Source organism: Leptodactylus fuscus, chromosome 4 (genome assembly GCF_031893055.1).
Source record: "Leptodactylus fuscus isolate aLepFus1 chromosome 4, aLepFus1.hap2, whole genome shotgun sequence".
NCBI lineage: Eukaryota > Metazoa > Chordata > Amphibia > Anura > Leptodactylidae > Leptodactylus > Leptodactylus fuscus.
The window spans coordinates 188140813-188164482 of NC_134268.1; the positions used below are offsets into that span (position 1 = coordinate 188140813).

At 44.5% G+C, this 23670-nt stretch overlaps 1 protein-coding gene across 1 annotated transcript; it reads left to right on the top strand.

The window, feature by feature from the left end:
* The first annotated feature begins 2496 nt into the window (after positions 1 to 2496).
* Positions 2497 to 23670, top strand: GALNT11 (polypeptide N-acetylgalactosaminyltransferase 11). Its single transcript, XM_075271502.1, has 12 exons — positions 2497 to 2546; positions 2886 to 3218; positions 8854 to 8977; positions 12329 to 12495; positions 14556 to 14681; positions 16659 to 16908; positions 17703 to 17820; positions 19459 to 19611; positions 19696 to 19914; positions 21477 to 21581; positions 22045 to 22182; positions 22986 to 23670. The coding sequence occupies exons 2-12, from the start codon at positions 2924 to 2926 to the stop codon at positions 23115 to 23117; spliced, it is 1827 nt and encodes a 608-aa protein (XP_075127603.1). The 5' UTR covers positions 2497 to 2546; positions 2886 to 2923; the 3' UTR covers positions 23118 to 23670.

Here is a 23670-nt window from a genome sequence, read left to right on the forward strand (position 1 = left end):
AAATGAGATATAAGCTAATGACAGTACCTTGTAGGGTTGTCAGTGCAGATTGCACTAATGTATTTCTTATTCAGGACCTCAGTTCCATTCTTGTAAAAATCATCCTTTTATCCCTATGCAAATGAGCAGAAAAGGGCTTTAGGGGTGTGGCTTTACATCAACGAGCTTCATTATCTGCTGCTAAGCTCCGCCCCTGCTTGTAGACTGACATGTCTCTGCATGGCCTCAGCATACTGTACTAACAGGATAAAGACACGCTGCCCCTGAAATTGAAGGTGGCTGACTTCAGCTGCCCCATCTGTAACCAGTCTCCTTCACTTCCAAGTGCATCTCTCTGAGGATGGAAACCCAGGGGAACCCATTATAGTCTATGGCCGTGTTGGTGAACCTATGGCACTTGTGATAGAGGGGGCACTCAGAACCCTCTCTGTTGGCAAGCGCGGCATCACCCTCATTGCTCACTAACGGGTAATCCAGCACAGGATTAGTTAGTGAGTGATCACTGCTTCAGCTGTATGTGCAAATACAGTTGAAGACAGCAGGACAGCAGCTTACACTGATAGCAGAGTGTGACCTCTGCTCTGACGCAGACAAGATGATGTCATTCATCAGCGCCTGCAGTCAGAAGGAGGAGGATGTCTGGCTACTCTTCATGGGAGGTAAGATAAGTAGCATATAATACTGTGTGAGGGCCCACTGTGGAGCATATCATACTGAGTGGGGGCTCAAAGTAGAGCATATAATACTATCTGGGGCCACTGTGGACCATATACTACTGTGTAGGCACCCAAAGTGGAGTATATAATACTGTGTGGGGTCCACTGTGGAGCTTAGAGCCCAACTGTAGAGCATATAATACTGTGGGGGGCAACTCTGGAGCATATAATACTGGAGCCTAAAAGGCTCTGCGCATCTTCTTCCAGAGCTGGGTTCAAACTTCTATGCATGCGCAAAAAAAAATGGTTGCGCGCAGGTGCTGTCGGCTCTGCCCGAGTCCCGATGGCAGAGCCGACAGCACCTGCGCGCAACCATTTTTTTGTGGCCGCTTACGCTCGCGGCCACAAAAAAATGGCCGTGTGCAGTCGGCTCTTCCCGAGTCCCGATGGCAGAGCCGACTTCGCATGCATAGAAGTTTGAACCCAGCTCCGGAAGAAGATGCGCAGAGAGGCTGTTCCTGAAGAAGATGGAGGCGGCGCTGGAGATTTCTCTTGCAGCATAGGGGATGCCCCCAGTGCTGTTTGAGCCCCGGGGACTGCCCCCAGTGCTGCAAGAGAACTCATTTGCATATAGACAAAAACCAGGATTTCTACCGAACGGCGGCGCAGAGAAGGCATCTAAAGGTAGGAGAAGAATAGCCTTTCTTAAAGCTATTCCTACATGTGATCAAGAAAAAATGTGATTTTAATGATAGAATCCCTTTAATTGTTCAAAAGTATAAAAGTATACCAAATGCAAACCATTACCTTTCAGTACAAAGTGGTTTGTATTATTGAAAGCTCTATAAAGCCCCATTTGCACAACTATAATTTGCGGGTCCATAACTGTCCACAATTGTGGCTCTGCAGAGTATTAAGGTTACATTGCCATGTTGGCACTTTGTAGTAATTTAGTGGGTTTTGGTTTGCAGTTTGGGCACTCGGTCTCTAAAAGGTTTGCCATCACTGGTCTACGGGGTCCACAGGTTTCCAATAGTAACCACTTTTTAAGCGGATTTGGTTTCTGTTCAGGGGGTCCCTAAGTTTCCATTTATGGGGGGATCCAACGTTTGTTGTTCTGATCCATCGGAGAACCAGAACAACGGACGGACATAGCGCTAAAATATGAGACTGGCGGAAGTCTTGTTTTAAAACTGAAAATGATAAAAACAAATCTGCACAATTTCAGGCGGACATTAAGACTGATGAGACTCTGGTGCAAAGGTGAACATATCCTGAAGAGCAATGAAAGACAGAGGGATTTGGATGAAAAGTAGGGAGGTTTTCCCTAAACAGGAACACTTGGAAGGAATCCAACACATCTTATGAACAACATCCATTTACTTTCCTACCTAAAATAGTATCCCTGAGAGTGTTTTCTAAGTACCTATCAATAAAAGACGTTTTATGTTGTTTGTAGCAGGTTTATTCATCATTTTATGTCAGTCAGTAACTGGATGTCAGTAATGCAGAAAAACACGAAATTACTGTCATTCTTCACATTCTGCACAATAAACAATATCACTTATCTTTGCAATATACTATAACAAGACGACCATTTTCCCGTAGTGCAAAATCACTGCAATGTGGTTGTACAGACCAAGCCAATATGGCTTCTGACAGGAGACAATGACGTACGGCACAATTCGGCCTCTGCCGTCTGGTAAGTCGCCGCTGTCTGCTTGTAAGTTTGCACCGCCCATACATGACGTCATGGCTCTAGTATCACGCCCTTCTTGTGAATAGCTTTGGTTGATACACGGAGTGAGGGGCGGGGCTTGGTCGTGTCGTCATTGTGTGGGCGGAGACTGCGGCCAGTCTTCCCTCAGACCACTCTGGAAGGGGCCCCAGGTAAGCAGCTTGGTGCAGGGCCCCGGGCTCCGTAGTGTGTGCTTGCTGGGTGACTTGGTGGTGGGTGTTACACGTAGTCGGGCTGTGCCGCAGCAGCTGTGTGAATGATGAGGGGCTGCAGCCACACAATAGCCCTCCCTGCAGGGTGACCCGGGTGACACATGGACATCTGGCTTGCAGTTAATATGTAAGAGGGAGTCTAATCTGACCTCAGCACATAGGAGCATGTAGTCCCGGGGGAGGGGGAGGTTTGGGGTTTTGGATCACTCATTACTGTTATTGCTTAATTACTTGTGTTTTTCTTAATATTGTCCTTTTGTCCTTTCTGTCGTCTTGCAGGGACTTGAGAATGGCCCCTCGACAATGCTAGGGTTACCATGGGCAGCGCCGCGCTCCGCTGTTTCTGCTATGGGTGCCTCTTCACCTCTGTGACCTGGACACTTCTGCTCTTTATTTATTTCAACTTTAGCGAAGAGAGCCAAGGCGTCAGACATGTGTCCATCAAGGGGCTGGAGCCGTACAAACCCTTCCCCAAGAAAACGTACCCCCGCTTTTCCCGGGAGTCAGCCGGGATGGATTCTGATGGATCTAACAAGGGTCGTGTGGGAGACCAGCTGGGAAATCATATAGGAAACTTTGTGGAAACCAATGGCAATTTCTCCCCAGAAATGGGTAAGAACTAGAAACAATGTATAAGATGTGCTGAAGAAGTATCCTTAGCTAATTTGCATATCCTTTACCCAGCAAGCACTGCCTGTAACACTCCTCAGTGTGAACCAGGACCCCAGCGTTACAAGTTATTATAAAGCATTTAAAGGGGAACAGGGGAATGGACTTCTCCAAAGCAGTGACCCTACATTAGTGTCTTATCGCTAGGGGATGTCTGACATGAACACAGGCTGCTATGTGAATAGAATACTGGTCCCCTTGTGTTGCTGTCTCTCCATACACTTCTATAGGACTGATAGAGCGCTGTATTTGGCTATAGAAGTGAATAGATTGATGGTCACGTGTTCTCTATTGCCCCATTCACACTTGTCATTCAGGTAGTTCCGTTCTCATGATAACAAGGGGTTCCAAGCAGTCAGACCCCCACTAATCTGACACCTCTCCTAACCAGTGAGGAAAACTCCTTTAAAAAGGAGTCTGAAACATATAAAACCAATAACACAAATAGGTCAGGCTCACCTGAATGTAAATCGGTGCCTCCATTGCAAAGATATTAGCTCATTTGCATATTCTAAATAAATTATTTGGAGCACCAAGGACGACCCCACTGCTCCAAACTGCTATGTTCCACAGGGCCATCAGGTAAGATTTCAGTATAGCTCCTTGGAGACGTCACTTAAAGAAAGGAAATGGGAAGAAGGGCGTATTAGAGAGGTGAGGAGTATAGCAATAGCAGTTTGGAGCCATGGAGCCACCTTCAGTGCTCCAGACTGCTCATTTGCATATTCTGAAATAAATTAATATCTCAGTAACAGAGTCATTAATTTTCTTTCTTGACGGACATCAAGGGTCCATTATTTATTTATTTTTTATGTAGATTGGGAGCCCCATACAGAGATCACAATGTGCATTTTTCCCTATCAGTATGTCTTTGTAGAATGGGAGGAAATCCACGCAAACACGGGAGAACATACAAACTCCTTGCAGATTTGAACCCAGGACTGCAGCGCTGCAAAGCTGCAGTGCTAACCACTGAGCCACCGTGTTGCCTGAGTCATTAATTTTCATAGGTCTAAGGACCAAATTGGGAAATCCCTCCCAAGACGAATTGTCAGATTGGAAAAAAAGGAGCCGCGCTCACGTCCGTTTCACAGCAAACATTTCTTTTATTGGTACACAGCAACAGACCATCAATCCACCAATCCTGCTGTGTACCCATAAAAGAAACGTTTGCTGTGAAACGGACGTGAGCGCGGCTCCTTTTTCCCAACCTGATGACTCGTCTTGGGAGGGCTTTCCCGATTTGGTCCTCACACTTGTGACGTACGTCCTCCTTTATGAGGAGGCACCTTCGGCTCGTCTATACTCCCGCGCCGCTTCTACACTTCAGTTATTACAAGCTCGGGTGGTCCTGGATTTTTGTGAATGATTTTTGGTGGGGGAAGTGTCAGGTGACCCTGACCTATCTAACTGTGTGGCAGGTTTGACAGACTCCCTTTTAAAGGCATATTCTGCTCATAGCAAGAATAGGGGGTAACTTGCTGAGTGGTGGGGGTCCCACTGCTGAGCCCACCAATCACAAGTCATTTTCTGCAGGTTGGATAGCATTTGTTGTTTCATTAATTTCAAAGGGACTGCCGGAGATGCTGCTTCATCTCATCTTTGTTGGGGCGGATGAATCCTGGGAAAGTTTTTCTGATTTTGGGACCAAGTATTGGTGAGCCTACACTCTGATCAGATGACTACTTGCTCGATCTGGGATAGGTTATGTCCCTGCGGCCGATGTAGGCCAAGGAAAATAATTTCGGAAATTCTGTTGGTGTTGGTGGAGTTCGCTTATGTCAGTCTGTGGTTTGTAAGACTTGGCTGCATGGCATGACTTGGGCAAGGTAATCATTTGTGAGTTATTTGTATGGACGAGGTAGCTGGTGGGACCTCTGCAGATCTGTAGAAATAACCTGGATTAGCATTGCCTGTATCCAGCCTCTGTGAGTAGTAGGAGTAGTAGTCAGCGCGGCTGGCAGTGGTCCTAGTCACGGCTAATCTGCTGCAGAGAAATTGGCACAAGATAAATTAAATCGGTCATACCTAGGTTGTAACTCCGGAAATACACAGCGTGCGCCCATGCCAGCTACTGATACATGAACTTACTGGTATGAGTTACACATCTAAGATCTGCACTTAATTAAGAAATACGTTACTGGATTTTCTCAGGGTTTTTTTTTTAAGCAATTTTTTTTCTTAATTTTTTTTTCACTTTGTAGAACGGGTATGTTGGTGATTGAAGGAGTTGTCCCGTTTGTACACTACAGGGAAAATGTGTTCAAGTGACCATGTCATACGGTGAAATGTCTCGAATGCTTCGTCCGCAGGGGTCAGACCCTTGGCCAGGTTCCGCTGAAGACTTCCTGCCGAAAATATGCAGCAGATCCAACTTCTACGGCTGGACCGTTCCAGACATTTCACCCTATTTCATGGTCTCGTAACACATTTCCTCTGTACTGTTTTACAGTATCAGCAAAGTGAATGAGATTGTGAAAACACATCCACACGTAAGCAGATTTTAAAGGGCTTATCCAGGACTTGTACATTTATGGTCTGTCCTGCATAGGTCATCAATATGTGATTGGAGGGATTCAGACCCCAGGACCCCCACTGATCAGCTGGTTGAAGAGGCTATAGTGTTTGGATAAGCATGAATATGAAGCACCACTCCCGACATATCGTAGGTACTAGGCTGGGTATTTCAGCTCGACCCCATTCACTTAAGTAGGACTGAGCTGTTTCTCTACCATGCGAACGATGAAAGTGATGTCATCAGCACAGTGACTGCTTCTAAAATCTGATTGGTGGTGGTCCCTTATGTCAGACCCCTTTCAATTACATACTGATGACCTATCCTAAGGACGCATAGTGTGAAATCCATAGCAAATAAGCAACGGTTTGTCTTAGATTTGCAGCCTAATTTGCCTATTTTTGTTCCATTCACTGTGGACTTGCCTGTAAATACTGTATGAATATGCTGCGTGCAGGCTTCACCCCTGGGAACCCCAAGTGTGTGGAGATTGGGGGTCCTCCAACCCACATAGAAGTGAATGATGATAGCTGTGGACATGCCCTTTGCCTGGATGTATTGGGATCCCTGTTCGCCTCAGTGGTTAGGTTCCCAAAGGTGGGGTCTGCATTTATCCTATGGAATATAATGTGGATATGCCATATATATCCAAGTCTTAGATTGCACTGTGGGTATAGGGTATTTGGTAGGACCCTTCCCTGCGGCCGGTAGCATGGATACCTCTATCCTATCCCTGTTTGCTGGTTTCTAGACCACCATGGCTGAGCATGGGCCTCACTTTTATGTGTATAAATCTTCCCACATCCTGACTGGAAACTGTCCAGTCCATCTTATCCCAATCTCCATACATCTTACTAAAACCAGACATCACTGAGTCGCCAAAGAGCAGACCACATTTCGGGCAAACAGTGTGCTTCTTGGGTCACTAAAGTGTCCCTACAAACATTTGTTCGTGCATTTCACACTTTCTTCTCAAGAAAGTGCAAGGATCTCGAAACAAAAAGTAAGAAACAAGTTTCCAGTTACATATGAGTTCCTTCTAAAAATAAGATACAATTACATAGACTCGCTGTGACCATTTACTCCCCCTTGTGATTTAGAGCTCCCTGGAGCTTGGCTTACTACATCAGCTGCCTTATTCACACTGTGCAGTATTTTATGTGCAGAAATTGGTTGTAATGTAAATATAATCTGGAATCCTATAGGATTGTCTATGGTGCATATATTCCCTGAAAGGAAACTATATATAGGCTACATCTTGGGTTTATTTAAAGGGACTGTCACCAGGATGAAGCATATTGAACCAGCCATACAGTTGGATACGTCAGGATCACCCTATGAGGGTAAGTTCACACAGGGTTTTTTTGGACCGGAACCTGAGGCAGAGGCTGCCTCAGGTTTCGGTCCAAAATATGGGTAGCTGTGACTGGATGCCAGTGTAGTGCATCGGCATCCAGCCACGCTCTCCGCTCTGGATTAGGCCAAAATGAATGGGACTATAATAATGTACAGCACCATGGGATTAATATAATAATGTACAGCACCATGGAATTAATGGTGCTATATAAATAAATAAAAATAATAAAAAATAACTAACGGCTCCAGGAAAAATGAACTTGCCACCTCCCATTGATTTCAATGGAAGCCGTCTTTTTGGTCAGGATTTTGAGGCAGATACGGGGAAGGAGTCTGTATCAGAGCAGTATGGGCCTAGTACTTTGGAGCACCCGAGCCGCCCCTAGTGCTCCAGACTGCTCATTTGCTTATTGTGAAATAAAAGAACATCTCAGAAATGGATGCACAAATCTTTGTGGGAAACAAGACGTTACATTCAGCTAAGTGTGTCCTATTTGTGTTGCTGGCTTGCTGTAGTATCCTTCACCATGGTGACAGACTCCTTTTAAATACATGTCTTCACTATAATTCCTATTATAAGCTATGGGTACCGTGTGGCTGTCTGGAAAAAACTGCACAGAGCTGACAAAATATAAAGACGGCATCTTTCTGCGGCTGCGGCCTCTTCGTGGTAGTGCTGGTTGGTGGGTCACACTACTTGCACCTTAGACAATGAGCCATTGGTGTTGTATCCTGAAGATTCGGTGCAATTATCTATCCGTAGTTGTTGTCCCCTATACATTTACATGCAGTTACGGGAAAGCTACTGGGACAACTGTGAGAAGATTGGGAAAGTTGAATAACCCGAGCCTTCTGTTCCCCAACATATGCCATTAGGGGTGAGTTGGGAGCTGACAGTGCTGATGCAGATTAGGGTCTACTAGCCAAGTGGGTGGTAACAATGCATAACATACACCCCCAGAGAAACCACATTGTTACCGCCCACTTGGCTACTATAAACTAATTTGCAACAACATTAAAAGGGCTTATCTCTGAAATAGCTTATCAGATCTGAAAAACAAAACTACAAAATGCTCAGAGTGTCAGCGCCTATGGGACAAGTTAATCTTTTCAGACCTGGTGAGAGGTCCTCTAAGTTGTCGATACAAATGATATTGAACAGGTTTTCAGGGAACATGATATAAAACAGCCATATGCATAGGGTGACGGCGCCTATCTGACAATGTATGTCTTCATGCTTTTCAGACCTGACGCAGGTCCCCTTTAAGGCTGCCTTGGGTTCTTCTGTAAGAATTTCCAGGAGCGTTAAATAAGGAAGGAATAAACTGGTAACTATGTAATGACTGGCAAGAGTTGCACAAAGCAACGTGGCACCGCTATCTGGTGAAAGGGTTAATGCAGATGCTCCCTTTGCCCTTACAAGAGTGCAGATTAAGATTGCTTGCTTTGGAGTAAACATCCAGTATACAATGTGACCAGAAATTATAAACTGACTTGTCACAAAGTGGGAGCCTTGCCTAAAACCAAAAATCTGTTCAAGTCATTTCCTTTATGCGGAGTCCAGTTCTTTTTTCGTTTTTGCTTTAGGAGAAGTGCTACTTCTTCTTGTACGGCGGTGTGTTATGGCCTCTCTCCCGTGAGGTTTGTTGCCTGATAGACATGTTTTCTCTCCATAATGATATTAATATTTTACATTCTGCCTTCCAGGTATGATCTTCAATGAACAAGATCAGGATGTACGGGATGTTGGCTATCAGAAACACGCCTTCAATATGCTGATCAGCAATAGATTGGGGTATCACAGAGACATCCCAGATACCCGAGATCCCAAGTATGTCCACACAGGGATGAAACAGAAATCCTTTTCAATTCCTCCTATAAAGTGATTGATCTCTTTTCTGAAGTTATCATATGGCAGGCAGATGAGATTATTTCATTCTTATATAGAAGTCACCCCCGGAGACCGCCCTTTGTTACATACTGGCTATCTCTTTGTAATGGTTTTGCCTCTATATGTGTTGGAGCTGCACCGTCTACATAGTAATAGGCTCTGGGGAAGGGCTGGGCAACTTTTCGGAAAGAAACCAAAACCAACCATCAATCTGGTTATCGGACGTGATGTTGTGCACGTTGGTTTTTACAGTATTCTGAGCTTCTACCTACTGTAAGGGGGCGTTCACACTACCGTCTGTGTCCGACAGGTAGTGTCCGCTCCTAGTGTCCGCTCAAAATCTGGCGCGGAGACTAGCTGTGTCCGTGACGCCTGTCATTTATTTAAATGGGCATTGAGTGTGTTCTTTTGCACTCCGTGCCCTTCCTTCCCTGTCCGCAAGTAAAGATGTCCGACTTCTCAAGTGGACAGAAAAAACCTGACATGTATGGTTCTTCTCTCCGCTTGAGAAGTCGGACATCTTTACATGCGGACAGGGAAGGAAGGGCACGGAGTGCAAAAGAACGTACCCGATGCCCATTTAAATAAATGACAGATGTCACGGACACAGCTAGTGTCCGCTCCTAGTGTCCGTGCGAGATTTTGAGCGGACACTAGGAGCAGACACTACCTGTCGGACACAGACGGTAGTGTGAACGCCCCCTTACTGTTATACTTACTGCTATTATATTTTCTCTTCATACCTCAGAGTATAATGAGGGGAGGGTAAAAAACAAAAACTTTACTTGCCTCCCCTGGGCCCCAGAACTGGTCTTAGGTCATCCCCCAGAGCCGTCCTTAACGTCGCTAATGACATCAAGGACTGTTGAGGCCTGTGATCGGGCCTCAGTGGTTATGTGGTGTCGTGATACATAGACAAAAGCGTCACGATTGGAGATGAGCGAACACTGTTCGGATCAGCCGATCCGAACAGCACGCTCCCATAGAAATGAATGGAAGCAAATGGCACGTAGACTTTGCCAGTGGCCGGCCGCTTAACCCCCCCGCGTGCTGGCCGCTTCCATTCATTTCTATGGGAGCGTGCTGTTCGGAACGGCTGTTCCGAACAGTGTTCGCTCATCTCTAGTCATGATCCCTTCCATGGGCCTCCGCTAATGATACTCTGGGGTCTCAATAGAGGTAAAATGCCTGAACAAGGAGGAGGAGGAGAACAGCCTAATAAGTTAAGATCAAATGTTATTTATTTGATAAGATATATCTTCGATTGACCGGCACTCTTCATTTATGTAAAGTGGTTTTATAGTTGGAGTTATGACTTTGAACCACGTTAGATAATAGTTCCCACTGAACAGGCCCATAAAATGCCAGTGAATGGGTTAAAGGATAGTGCGTTGCAGGGTATTGTGTGACACCCCTACCCCCCCATCCGACTGACTGAGGACTTTATTGGATTCCCCCATGAAGTCTTCCAGTGTGAGGCCATACAACAGCTGAGCATCACATGGCGGCACGCACATTCCTGACATCTATATTCTGACCGTACTCCAGTAAATAATCTATACATCCCTTATAACAGCTGCTCCTACTGAAGAATTCTTACGCAAACATCTGCAGAGTATTTGTGTCATTTGTCTATTCCATTTTTGCGCTGTAAACTATTGCACCCTAAACACACAGCCCAAACCCCAATATAGAGTACGATGCAATGTGGTAAGTAAACGCCATTCATATAGTATATACATATGTTGTCAATTTGATAATTGGCAGCTTGTTCTATACGATACAGAGCCATTTGCAGGCTTGCGTCGCGGGTTCTGCCATCCTAACCAGCGTTCTACACTCACCGGCCACTTTATTAGGTACACCTGTCCAACTGCTCGTTAACACTTAATTTCTAATCAGCCAATCACATGGCGGCAACTCAGTGCATTTAGGCATGTAGACATGGTCAAGACAATCTTCTGCAGTTCAAACCGAGCATCAGTATGGGGAAGAAAGGTGATTTGAGTGCCTTTGAACGTGGCATGGTTGTTGGTGCCAGAAGGGCTGGTCTGAGTATTTCAGAAACTGCTGATCTACTGGGATTTTCACGCACAACCATCTCTAGGGTTTACAGAGAATGGTCCGAAAAAGAAAAAACATCCAGTGAGCGGCAGTTCTGTGGGCGGAAATGCGTTGTTGATGCCAGAGGTCAGAGGAGAATGGCCAGACTGGATCGAGCTGATAGAAAGGCAACAGTGACTCAAATAGCCACCCGTTACAACCAAGGTAGCCAGAAGAGCATCTCTGAACGCACAGTACGTCGAACTTTGAGGCAGATGGGCTACAGCAGCAGAAGACCACACCGGGTGCCACTCCTTTCAGCTAAGAACAGGAAACTGAGGCTACAATTTGCACAAGCTCATCGAAATTGGACAATTGAAGATTGGAAAAACGTTGCCTGGTCTGATGAGTCTCGATTTCTGCTGCGACATTCGGATGGTAGGGTCAGAATTTGGCGTCAACAACATGAAAGCATGGATCCATCCTGCCTTGTATCAACGGTTCAGGCTGGTGGTGGTGGTGTCATGGTGTGGGGAATGTTTTCTTGGCACTCTTTGGGCCCCTTGGTACCAATTGAGCATCGTTGCAACGCCAAAGCCTACCTGAGTATTGTTGCTGACCATGTCCATCCCTTTATGACAATAATGTACCCAACATCTGATGGCTACTTTCAGCAGGATAATGCAATGCCATGTCATAAAGCTGGAATCATCTCAGACTGGTTTCTTGAACATGACAATGAGTTCACTGTACTCCAATGGCCTCCACAGTCACCAGATCTCAATCCAATAGAGCATCTTTGGGATGTGGTGGAACAGGAGATTCGCATCATGGATGTGCAGCCGACAAATCTGCGGCAACTGTGTGATGCCATCATGTCAATATGGACCAAAATCTCTGAGGAATGCTTCCAGCACCTTGTTGAATCTATGCCACGAAGAATTGAGGCAGTTCTGAAGGCAAAAGGGGGTCCAACCCGTTACTAGCATGGTGTACCTAATAAAGTGGCCGGTGAGTGTATGTCTCAGTGAAGACTTTCTTATGTCTGATATTCCTTACATTGGGTTAATATGGATGCTGGCTTAGAGTCAAAAGCACTTTCCTAATATGGGGGATGGTGTTTGTAAATCTAGTAATGGACACTGTCAAAGTTTTTAAAGTAGTTACAAGTTTTTTGGGGTGGTGGTGGGGTTCACTCCCAGTATGCACTGACTGTGTGACTTACCATTATTACATTTTCATTGGCAGGTGTGCTAAAAAGATTTACCCCACAGAGCTGCCCCTCGCCAGTATTGTGATTTGTTTCTACAATGAAGCCTTTTCTGCCCTTCTGAGAACAGTGCACAGCGTGTTAGACCGCACACCGCCCAATCTTCTACAGGAAATCATACTTGTGGATGATAACAGTGATCTAGGTGAGAACTTCCAAAGTGATGTCAAATTTAGTTAGACTCCATTTCAAATCTTTTTATCAGGTACAGAATGCCTTTTAGGCTACGGCTGAGTTCACACAGAGTGTTTTGGTCAGGATTTTGAGGCGAAATCCGCCTTAAAATCCTTCTCCAAAAAACGCCTCACCATACAGTCCTATGTAATCTGCTTATAATTTATTTCCGCTAGCGGAAAAAAGAAGCAACATGTCTATTCTTCAGGCGGATTCTGGCTGGAAAAAAATCAATGCATGTCAATTAGAGACGGAAAATTCACCTCCCGGTTTTTGTACGCGTTTGACGTGGAATTGTCAAAAGCTGCCTCAAAAACCGCGAAACTTTTTTGAAAATAATGCATTTGCACATTCAAAAAACGCCTCAAAAAACACCACACGAATTTTAAGCGGATTTTTCCTGACCAAAATCCTGATTAAAAAAAACTCAGTGTGAACGAATGTTGTGGAAGCGCAGCTTTTTTTGTTGCAGTTTTTTGAGCCAGAACCAGGAGTGGATTGAGTAGAAGTATAAGAACTTCTTATATATTTTCCAGTTCTTTTGTAGCCATTCTTGGCTTTGGCTCAAAAACCCCAACAAAATCTGCAACAAAAAAAGCTGTGTTTACACAACTTGGAGCCTCTGCCTTAAAGGAATTTTCTGGCTTCAAATAGATGTTTCATACCCACAAGGTAGGTCATTAGTATCTGGTCTGGGGGGGTCTGACACATGGACCCCACTGTGATGTACGGGGGATTCAGAAGCTCTGGTTTCTTTCCCAAAAGCAATCTTTATTGCAGCAGACAAGCTTACAGGTACAGGTAGTGCTGCTCAGCATGTTAAAACAAACAAATGCAAATAAAGACCTACACCTTTCCAGCGGCTTACTAAACGAGTTCTTCCCTCACTAACCAGGGGGTCAGCCTACTGCTGACCTCCTAACAAAACAGGGTTTACAAGTAAACAAGGGGTACACATACCCGGCACTTTAACAGCGTCCTTTTTGGCAGAGCTTTCTCAGGCTGGCTGACTGTGTCAGTGTTTCAGTCTCTCTCCTCCCTCTCACTAACCAGCACACCTGTGCTACTTACAAATCCCTGCTGGCCGTTTCCCAAGCCTGGAATGGATTGCCCTGCAGGACTGGCCCGAACTTTACTCCAGTCCGGGACCTACAAGCTAAATGCCTGTACATACTGCAACAGTCTTGGGGAAAAATAGCGGTTCTCCCACACTATACCTCTCTCCACTTCACACCACACAGAACAACTAGAAGCCTTCAGGTGCTGGAACCTACAGCAGTAGACGGAGTGTAATTGCTACTCTGATCCTATTCGAGTCATAGGGCAGGAGCTGCAATTCCTCTCTGCCACTGCTATACAGTGAACGGTGTTGCAGTTCTTCTCCTATTACTGGAATAGATGTAGGCTGCGATAAGTGATCTCTACAGAACAGAAGCGGTCAGCCTATCAGTGGCCAAAAAACTGCAAAAAAAAAAAAAAAGTCTGAACAATTGGTCATTTTAGTATGCTACATTTTTTTTTAACAGAGCATTTCCATCTAAGATGAAAAGGAAAAAATAGTGATATATTGTCATTGTCTAACTCTGTGCCAAACATAGTGGTATATGGAGTCCCTTTTGTTGGTAAAGATGGCTGTAATAATAATCCCTTCTTTCTATGTAATCCGTCAGACCTTTATTGCAATCTTGTCCTGTACCACGTGTGGCTGGAAGTCCGTGACCTGATGATATTGTGTATCGGTCTCATTATATGTGACGTTATTCCATGACGTGTACTTGTCTTCCAGCTGCACAAGCCCTAGAGACAATGACAGAGAAGCAGCTGCTTAATAGGTGGAGGTCAAGTTTGAGGACCACCGATATGTAAGAAAATAGACAGTGAACATGTATAGATTTAGGGCATATGCACACAGCTACCGTATATGAAATAGCGCTATGATAAGGCTGCCATGGAGATGTATGACTATCTACTACCCCCCCTGTCGTTTGGAGAACCCTTATGAATGACACTAATATTTTTCTTTTTTGCCAGGAGATTTGAAGCAGCCATTAGATGATTACATTAAGGAAAACCTACCCAACAAGGTGAAACTGGTGAGGAACAAGCAGAGGGAAGGACTTATTCGTGGAAGGATGGTCGGAGCCTCTCATGCTACAGGTAGGAATATTTAAGACCTTCCCCTTTTCATTGCCAGTACAACAGTTGACTATTATTAGAGTGTTTATGTTCGGCCATATATTTCCCCGTTATATTGGTGACTTTAATTCTCTATATAAAAATAAAAGTAATACTTTAAAGGGGTTGTTCAGGATACTTAATATTGTAGCAGCAAGCCGGAAAGGTGGACAGAAAAACAAACACCCCTCCCCCCCCCCCCCAATATACTCGCCTGACCCCGATAGTTCAGAGACCCAGGCCGCTGTCTATTCTCCATGGTGCCCTGGAGCTTTTCCCTCAGAAATCCCCTCTGCACCAATCAGTGGCCTAAGGAAAGGACATGACAGGGCACATCACTCGCGGACGTCACAGATGACATCCTGATTCCTTTCCTTAAGCTCTGATTGGCCACAGCAGTCACATGCGTTGGGAACTTACATATGTAAATGAGCAATTAGGAGTCTGATGGGTGTTGAAGATTTTGGAAGAATTTGGTAAAGTCATGCCAAGTCTACCTCGATCTAGATGACTGACCTAAAGCATTTCAGGTGGCTCCAAGATCGTCATTGCTCAATATTTTTTCAGGTGCATAAAAGGCCCAGCAGTCATGATCCTGCTAAATATATCCCGTGGTCTTCGTGATCACTTGTCTAATGGCAGGATTTGTGTCATTAATACATTTTGTAATATACTTTATTAACAATTTTTGTCTCCTTTCTGTGAAATCCTGCATCTCTTTCTTCTTCCCCTGGCTTCTGTATTGAGCTGTTCCTGCGTCTCCCTGAATGTTACTGTGTATGATGTACTGGCTGTGTAACATGTAGGGTGGGTCACTTCAAACAGTTAGATTTCGGACATTGTAAAACGTCCAAACTTGCTTTTGGTGTTATAGTTCACGGAAATGAGCCACAACTTAATAAAGTATATTACAAAATTTATTTGACACAAATAGTGTCAGAAAATCAAAAGATGTCCGCATTAAGAGCCGCAAATACTGGAGTGGGTCCTATACTTGTCCCCATTTGCAGCTCGGCCCATTCAGCAGAATGTGAGAACCGCAAATGACACCTGAATGCCAATTTGAGTGTCATCCGTATCGTGACCTGCAGACTGCATACGATCATGTGGATGAAGCCCAACTCTGACAGCCATGGTCATGCATATTTAAAGGGGTATTCCCACGTCGCATACTCACCAGTCTTCGATGCTGTAAATTCTTCTTTCTTCCGGCTTTGTTTGCATAATTGGTGGGTGGGGTTACATATGCAAATCCAGCAGCGAGAAAACACCGCTTCTATGCCGCTGGCCCTCCCTGTGCGCTCCTGATGCAGCTAGGCATCGGACGTACAGCCTTCACAATGTAATACAGACCCGGCATCCGCTGTAATAGAGAGGCAGATGCCAGGGAGTGTAGACGCCGGCACAGGTGCCTGCAACATCGCTATGCTTCTGCCCTGCATGAAGCCAGCAGCGGCAGGAGCGATGCTGCTATTCCGCTCCTCCGCCCCCTCCTCCCCTCCGGAATAGCAGCATTGCTCCTGCTGCTGCTGGCTTCATGCAGGGCAGGAGCGTAGCGATGTTGCAAGCACCTATGCCGGCGTCTACACTCCCCGGCATCTACCTCTATTACAGCGGATGCCGGGTCTGTATTGGCGGCCCCTTCCCCCTAAAGTATAAAGTACCCCCCCCCCCCCTCCAGGCTCGATCCTGTGCACTTAGCCCCTCCCCCCTCCCCCCTCAGAGCAGCAGATACATCACTTGACTTTTGAGCAGATAAGTCAAGGGCTGTCAACAGAGAAATGAATAAAGTAAGATAGTGGACAAACAAAGCAGTTTTGCTGAAGCAATGTATTTAGGAAATGTCTCCACATTAACAAGCAGTATAGATAGGATCCTTGTGATGGGACAACCCCTTTAATACCTTTTACCTTCTTTCCCCTTTACACCTGTGTAATATTTCATCCTCTGTACTTTCAGGTGATGTTCTGGTGTTCCTGGACAGTCACTGTGAGGTCAATGAGATGTGGTTACAGCCTCTACTTACCCCCATCAAGGAAAACCCCAAGACTGTGGTGTGTCCAGTCATTGACATCATCAGTGCGGACACCTTAATGTACAGCTCGTCCCCTGTTGTACGTGGTGGATTTAATTGGGGCCTTCACTTTAAGTGGGACCCGGTGCCACTGTCTGAACTTGGAGGTCCCGATGGATTCTCTGCTCCATTTCGGTAAGTATAATACGTTCCGTCTTTACTAGATGATTTTAAGATGTTGATGCCATTCATCCCTGACTAGCTTTGGCGGGATGATCTGACGTTCAGCCTACGCGTTGGAGAATGTTATTTTGTAGAGGAGTTGGCAGTATAAGAAGCCGTGCCAGAGAGTAAGGCGTTCGCTGTAGTAGTTCAGCCCTAGATTGTTTCCCCCTTGTAAAGCTGTAGAACATAAGAAGCCTCATTATTATTGGATTCTTGTCATAACTATCTGTGTACGCTGTGTCCCGGATTAGAGCGGCCTGGAAATATACAGTACTCGGCTCCCACAGACTGCCAGGACTGTTATGAGACCCATTGGCAGAGATGCTTAGTAATGTGAAGACTTGACCTGGCTCTCTGGATCTGGAATCTGAAGGATTAATTTGACCAAGAGACGGATAGTACTTGAATCTATTAGTTGGATTGTTTATTGGAAAATGTTATGAGGTTTTGTTGGCGGCCTATCTGTAGCGCTATTAATTCATTGCTGCAAGATGGAAGTGATTTTTATTTTTAATTTTTTTAAACTTTCCAGAACTGAGCAAAAAATACTTCCCAGAAGTCATCAGACACTTGAAGCTGTCATCTTTCTCTGGTCGCCTCGCAAATTTCATTGAAACTAATAATTATTAGTAAAAACGAAGTATTTGGGAATTCTGGTTGGCACCTAGGAATATTTTCCGTCACAGCTGGTCAGACTGTATCCTGGTATGATATGGGTCATAACACATAAGTGATTTTATTTTTGTGCCTTGCTCCTATTCCAGATCTCCTACAATGGCTGGAGGACTTTTTGCAATGGACAGAGAATATTTTAAAACACTGGGGCAATATGACAGCGGCATGGACATCTGGGGTGGAGAAAATCTGGAGATATCATTTCGGGTAACTATATCTTATCTTGGTGAAATCTTCTCAATAACAGGTGTGATCAATGATGGTACCAAGTGTGGCTGTTTAACTACTTAGATGCCATGGTCAGTTTGTATGGGAGGCTGCTATTTTTAACTCTTTAACGTAGGGCTGGGCGAGTGACCCACATTATAATTACAATTAATCGAGCATTTGATATCAATTACAATTAATTAGGTCATGTTCCCTGGTTTAAGAGGGAACACAATATTATTCATCTTTTAAGGTTCACCCAGTGGTTTAGTTCGGATCCCAGAATATAATAAATGGAGGCCCAGAGGATGTGATCAAACACAAAAAAATGACTTGCTTTATCTGGGCTACAGCATGACTGACTGATGTCAGGGGCCACTGAGGCCTGTGACTGGTCCTCAGCATCTCTTGGCGCTGTGACCCATAGATACAAGTGTCACAACGTCACATGACGGCTGAGATTGAGTCACAGGTCTCAGCGGTCCTGGACAGGCAGGAGATCGGAAGACAGCATGGAGTCTCACCGGAGCCGAGGAGAGCAACACAATTTTTTATTTATTTTATTTTATTTTTTTTAATCATTTTTTTAAATCGCCTCTCTTGGGCCTCCACTTATACCCTAGGGTCAGAAGAGACCTCAGAGTATTATAATGGCAGTTCTGGTCTCAATGAAACTGCAAATATTGTAATAACTGATGTGAACAAAATTGTATTGGTTATCCTGGATCATATTTGGTTTAGTTTATTTTTCGATTAACTAGCCAATACTACCTTAAGGGTAAGTTCACACAGTTTTTTTGGTCAGGATTTTGAGGCCGTATTCGGCTTGTGCTCCTGGAAAAAGAAGCGAGATGCTCATTCACCTCGTGATTCGGCCTGGAGACACTCCCTCCTTCCAACTAGGTCCATTTATTGGGCCTAATCCAGAGCGGAGTGTGCAGCTGGATGCCGGTGCAGTGCACTGCCTTTCAGTCACGGCTACCCGGCTTTTGGATCGGAACCTGAGGCGGCCTCTGCTTAGCTCTGCTTGCAATGGAGGATAAAAATCAGTCCATGGTCATGTGATTGACGGACACACAGGTGCACTGCTCGTTACTAGTTTGATTACTGAGCTGTGACTGTAACGAGCAGTGCACCTTTGTGTCCATCACATGACCATGGACTGATTTTTATCCACTGGTGTGCAGAGATCTAGAAACCTGTGAGAAATTGATATAGAAAGTACATTGGAAAATGATGTAACTTTTTATTATACAATCCATAACATTTGTTTTAATATTGGTCTGACACTGCCCAACCCCTTTAAGTTCAGTAGTCCCTGTATCCCACTAATGTGTAGTTTTTCCTGGCCTTCCGCTCTTGGTCTATAGTCCCATTCCCCTGGGCTTACTATTATAATTCGCTCATTTCTGAGCAGTAAGCACAATAACTGCCAAGTGTGAATGGAGGAGAACAGTAAATGATAAAACTCTTATCCATCGTGTAAGGGTTTATGGTTGTAGGAAATTTTCTTCGTGACACTACTGAAGATCATCCATAGGGTCACCTTCCAATCTCCCCTTTATTCACTTGTCAGTGGTTGGGGATGTTGTGTCGTGTAAAAACAGAACCGTTTTGAGGGTTTTTATATAATTTCAGATCTGGATGTGCGGTGGGAGCCTTCTCATTGTACCTTGCTCCAGGGTTGGGCATATATTCCGGAAAAGACGTCCATATGGATCACCCGGCGGCCATGACACGATGGCTCATAATTCCTTACGCCTTGCACATGTGTGGATGGATGACTATAAGGTAGGTATACAGAAGACTCTCCATTCTCGGCATGGACGTTTCCTTACTGTAATAACCTAGTCACACTGTTTCTTTTATCACCAGGAGCAGTATTTTGCCCTTAGACCTGAGCTCAGAAACAGGGACTACGGAGACATCAGTGATCGCGTGGCCTTGAGGAACAAACTGAATTGCAAGTCCTTTAAGTGGTATCTGGACAATATTTACCCTGAAATGCAAATTTCTGGTCCCAATGCCAAAGTCCAGCCGCCGGTATTTGTAAATAGAGGCCAGAAACGGCCCAAAGTCCTACAACGTGGGAGGGTAAGCTGACTGTCCTGAGCTTCCTAGATTTGTTACATTGGTGCTCAATTGTAAGAGCGAATATTTTTCCATAAGGACACTGCACTCTAAAATATGTTTAATTATTATTATTTTTTTGCATTTTGTAAGGTGCATTTGGGGTTCATATAATGTGCTAAATACCTTGCATTATTTTTATTTATTTTGCTAATAAAAAAATTGCAGCATTTTCTGTGGGTTATAATTTTGGCAACACCACATTTATATGATCTGCCTAAGGTGCTGTCTTGTAAGCCATAACCTTATGTCATACATCCTTGCCTGCAAAATTTATGCTGATCAGCCATATAACCACTGACATGTAAATGATGCTAATAATCTGGCTACATGGGACACCTTATGGATATGCCGGAAGAATCTGTGATGTGAGTGAATATGAGTTCAGGCCAGTGCTCAGGTGTCTACAGACATTCAATACACAGAAGCAAATCTAATACCTGCCAGTATAACGGCATTATGTAAGGATCTGTATGTGCAAACACTAAGGAACAGGTGATGGGATTTGGGCAGATCAGGCGCCAAGGGATAGAATTACTTGTACAAAAATGTGAAGGTATTAATACAGAACTCACCGGAATGTGGTGTCAGATGACATTGCACTAATATCCAAGAAGTTCCTTAAGATGGAACCGTAACCAGACTCCGACCAGATCCATGTGTGTTTAATTGCCATCCACAGCCATAATTCTGATCTGGATCTCATAAATTGATTGCCGGTGCACAAGAAAATAGAAACAAACCTGTAAAACAAGGTGGACAAAAATAAACCGACTTACGTTTTAGTAATCAATGCAAAGCAGGAGTAGTCACGACACAAGGGGAGACATATGGGAGTATCCCGCTTATCTCCTCAGTACAGGTAAGCTTGTATCACCACTTCCAACTGCCTGACAGTAGATGGAGGTAGAGTATTAAAGGTGGCACCCGGGCGCATACACTTGCCTTGTTGTATCTGACAGACCTTTTATCATGGACCTGAGGTTCCAGTGTCGTTCTAATCCCCAGGTCATGTGATCAGGACCAGCCCGTGACCAGGTTGCTTTTCCCCCTCCTTCCTCTGCCAGTCTCGCAGGTAATTTACCTATGAGATCAGGAGAAGGGGAAGAGGCGCCCAAATGTATCCCCATCTATTGAATGGAAGTGATGATACATAGTTACTTGTATTTACACCTCTTACCCCTACTGGCTGTGATCTCCGCATCTTATGTGTGGATAGGAAGTTAGTTTCTCCATTCCTATAAGATTCACATAAGGTTTTCCTAGAAATTAACATAGAACTGTACTGTTCATCATGAGATATTGGTACTTGGAGAGGCAGAGTGTTGGTCACATGACACAAATGAGGACCAGAAGGGAATGGGTAACCCACAAGTACAGCCACTGCTCCCATCGCCTATATATGTTATACGCCAACTGTGTCTGAGACATCCGATGACTTTTTAACCTTTACCATGGACGTATTTAAATATTCTTCCAAATAAAGCGCCGTCCTTATGTCTTTGTTTTTTGTTTTTTTTTTTCAGCTCATCAACATGCAGACAAATCGGTGTCTTGTGGCCCAGGGTCATCCTAGTCAGAAGGGAGGGCTAGTCGTTGCCAAAGATTGTGACTTTAATGATTCGGACCAGGTAATGGTTTAGTCTTCTATGCATGAATATAAGTGCAAATCCAACCCCTGCTCCAGGTTTGCAGTCTGTAGTAATATTATATAAGGTCATGATCTGTGACCATGCAGCAATCTCATATCATAGTGAGACGTGTTTAGGTTAATGTGTGGACTAGAGATGAGCAAGCACTATTCGAAACGGTAGTTTCGAATAGCACGCTCCCATAGGAATGAATGGACACAGCCGGGGCCGACGTCTTGCCGCTTAACCCCCTGCACACCGGCCGCTCCCATTCATTCCTATGGGAGCGTGCTATTGGAAACTACCGTTTCGAATAGTGCTTGCTCATCTCTAGTGTGGACCATTAAGTGTGAGAAACCATAAGGCACACCCCGAGCAGTGCACACATTGTAAAGCTTAGATACTCATGGTGATGACTTCCAGATAGACCCTTAATAACAATACATCTGTGTAACATTTCCAGATCTGGACGTATAATGAGGAACATGAGCTCATCCTCAGCAATCTCCTCTGCTTGGATATGTCGGAGACTCGATCCTCAGACCCTCCACGACTGATGAAATGTCACGGATCGGGCGGATCGCAACAGTGGGTGTTTGGGGTAAGTATATTTTAGATGAAAGAGTAACTAAACTTTCAAAGAACTTCTTATTTATGGGCGGTATTTGTGCCGCTAATACACTTTTGTAATATATTGTATTAACAAATTTTGGCTCCTTTCTGTGAAATCCTGCATTTTTTTTTTCACTCTTTCCCTTGCTTCTTTATTGAGATCTGTCCCTTCTTCCCACTGTGTATGGTGCGTTATAGTCGTTGTCATCCATAGCGTCCAATCACAATCCTCTTTATGTTTAAATTTTCCTTGGTAATTAATAGAGATGAGCGAGTACTGTTCGGATCAGCCGATCCGAACAGCACGCTCCATAGAAATAAATGGATGCACCTGGTACTTCCGCTTTGACGACGGGTGGCCGCTTAACCCCCGCGTGCTGGCTACATCCATTCATTCCTATGTGAGCGTGCTGTTCGGATCGGCTGATCCTAACAGTACTCGCTCATCTCTAGTAATTAAAAGCTTCAACCTGATTGGGCAACTTTTACAACCCTGATAAATCCTCCCCCCCATGTCCATTGACATAAAAGACAATTTGCCATCGGAAACATTCCACACATGCCGTATCGGTGATCTGTGCCATGTTTGCTGGCAGCGCTCACGCCCTTAGCTAGTTGCCCTGGCGACGTCTCATTAAGCTTGCAGCGGCCATGGGTTGGCTCGGGTATATAGATGACATTCCAGGAACGCTACAATTTGTGACTAGTTTTATGAGGTATGAGGTTTGTTTTACTGCTCCTTGTATGAATAAGAAAACCCCAGATTTTATAAGGAGAACATTCTTTCTCCAGAAAAACAACCGCCTCTATCAAGTGTCAGTCGGGCAATGCTTGAAGCTCATGGACGCCCTCAGTCATAAGGGATACGTCGCCATGTCAATCTGTGACTCGTCGCCGGCTCAGCAGTGGCATCTGGAGAACTGATCCTACTACAAGATGGGCACAAGACGGACCTGTCCACAAAGACTACAAGAATCTATAAGGCATTACAAGCCGTATGCTGCTATTTTAATATGGTACAGTTTTAAAGAATATATTGTCAATCTCTTAACATGTCGCGCATGTAGCCAGTGGATTAGGTGTAAGCATAGCAAACCGCTTCCCGCTACTAATGTGCAATTTTACTGCGAAATTCTAAGGAAGGGGGAAAAATTCTAAAAAAAAATTGTTTTAAACCTAGTCTCGAATCACATTTGCGATCTAGGAAATTGAGACCATTTTAAGCGATTTTTATTTCATTTTTTGATCTCTTTTGCTATCCATCATATCGTCAGTATTTTTCCAAGGTCATACCGTTTCATTGTGACAAGTTCTAACTTTTTAGAAACTCTGGAGCACCCTGTTACTTTTTAACACTGACTTTGCATATGCTTTGCAAGGCTTGGGCATTTTTTTAATATATTACGGTCTGTATCATTTTATGTTCATTTATGCAATTTGGTTTAAAGGAATTTTATCTGGGAATTTTTTTTTTTTT

Bases quoted from the DNA above. Each gene is read 5' to 3' on its own strand.
- GALNT11 (XM_075271502.1), top strand. From the start codon at position 2,924: ATGGGCAGCGCCGCGCTCCGCTGTTTCTGCTATGGGTGCCTCTTCACC. The intron at 17,821-19,458 runs GTAACTATATCT...ATATAATTTCAG, and splicing joins ATCTGGAGATATCATTTCGG to ATCTGGATGTGCGGTGGGAG. The intron at 21,582-22,044 runs GTAATGGTTTAG...TAACATTTCCAG, and splicing joins ACTTTAATGATTCGGACCAG to ATCTGGACGTATAATGAGGA.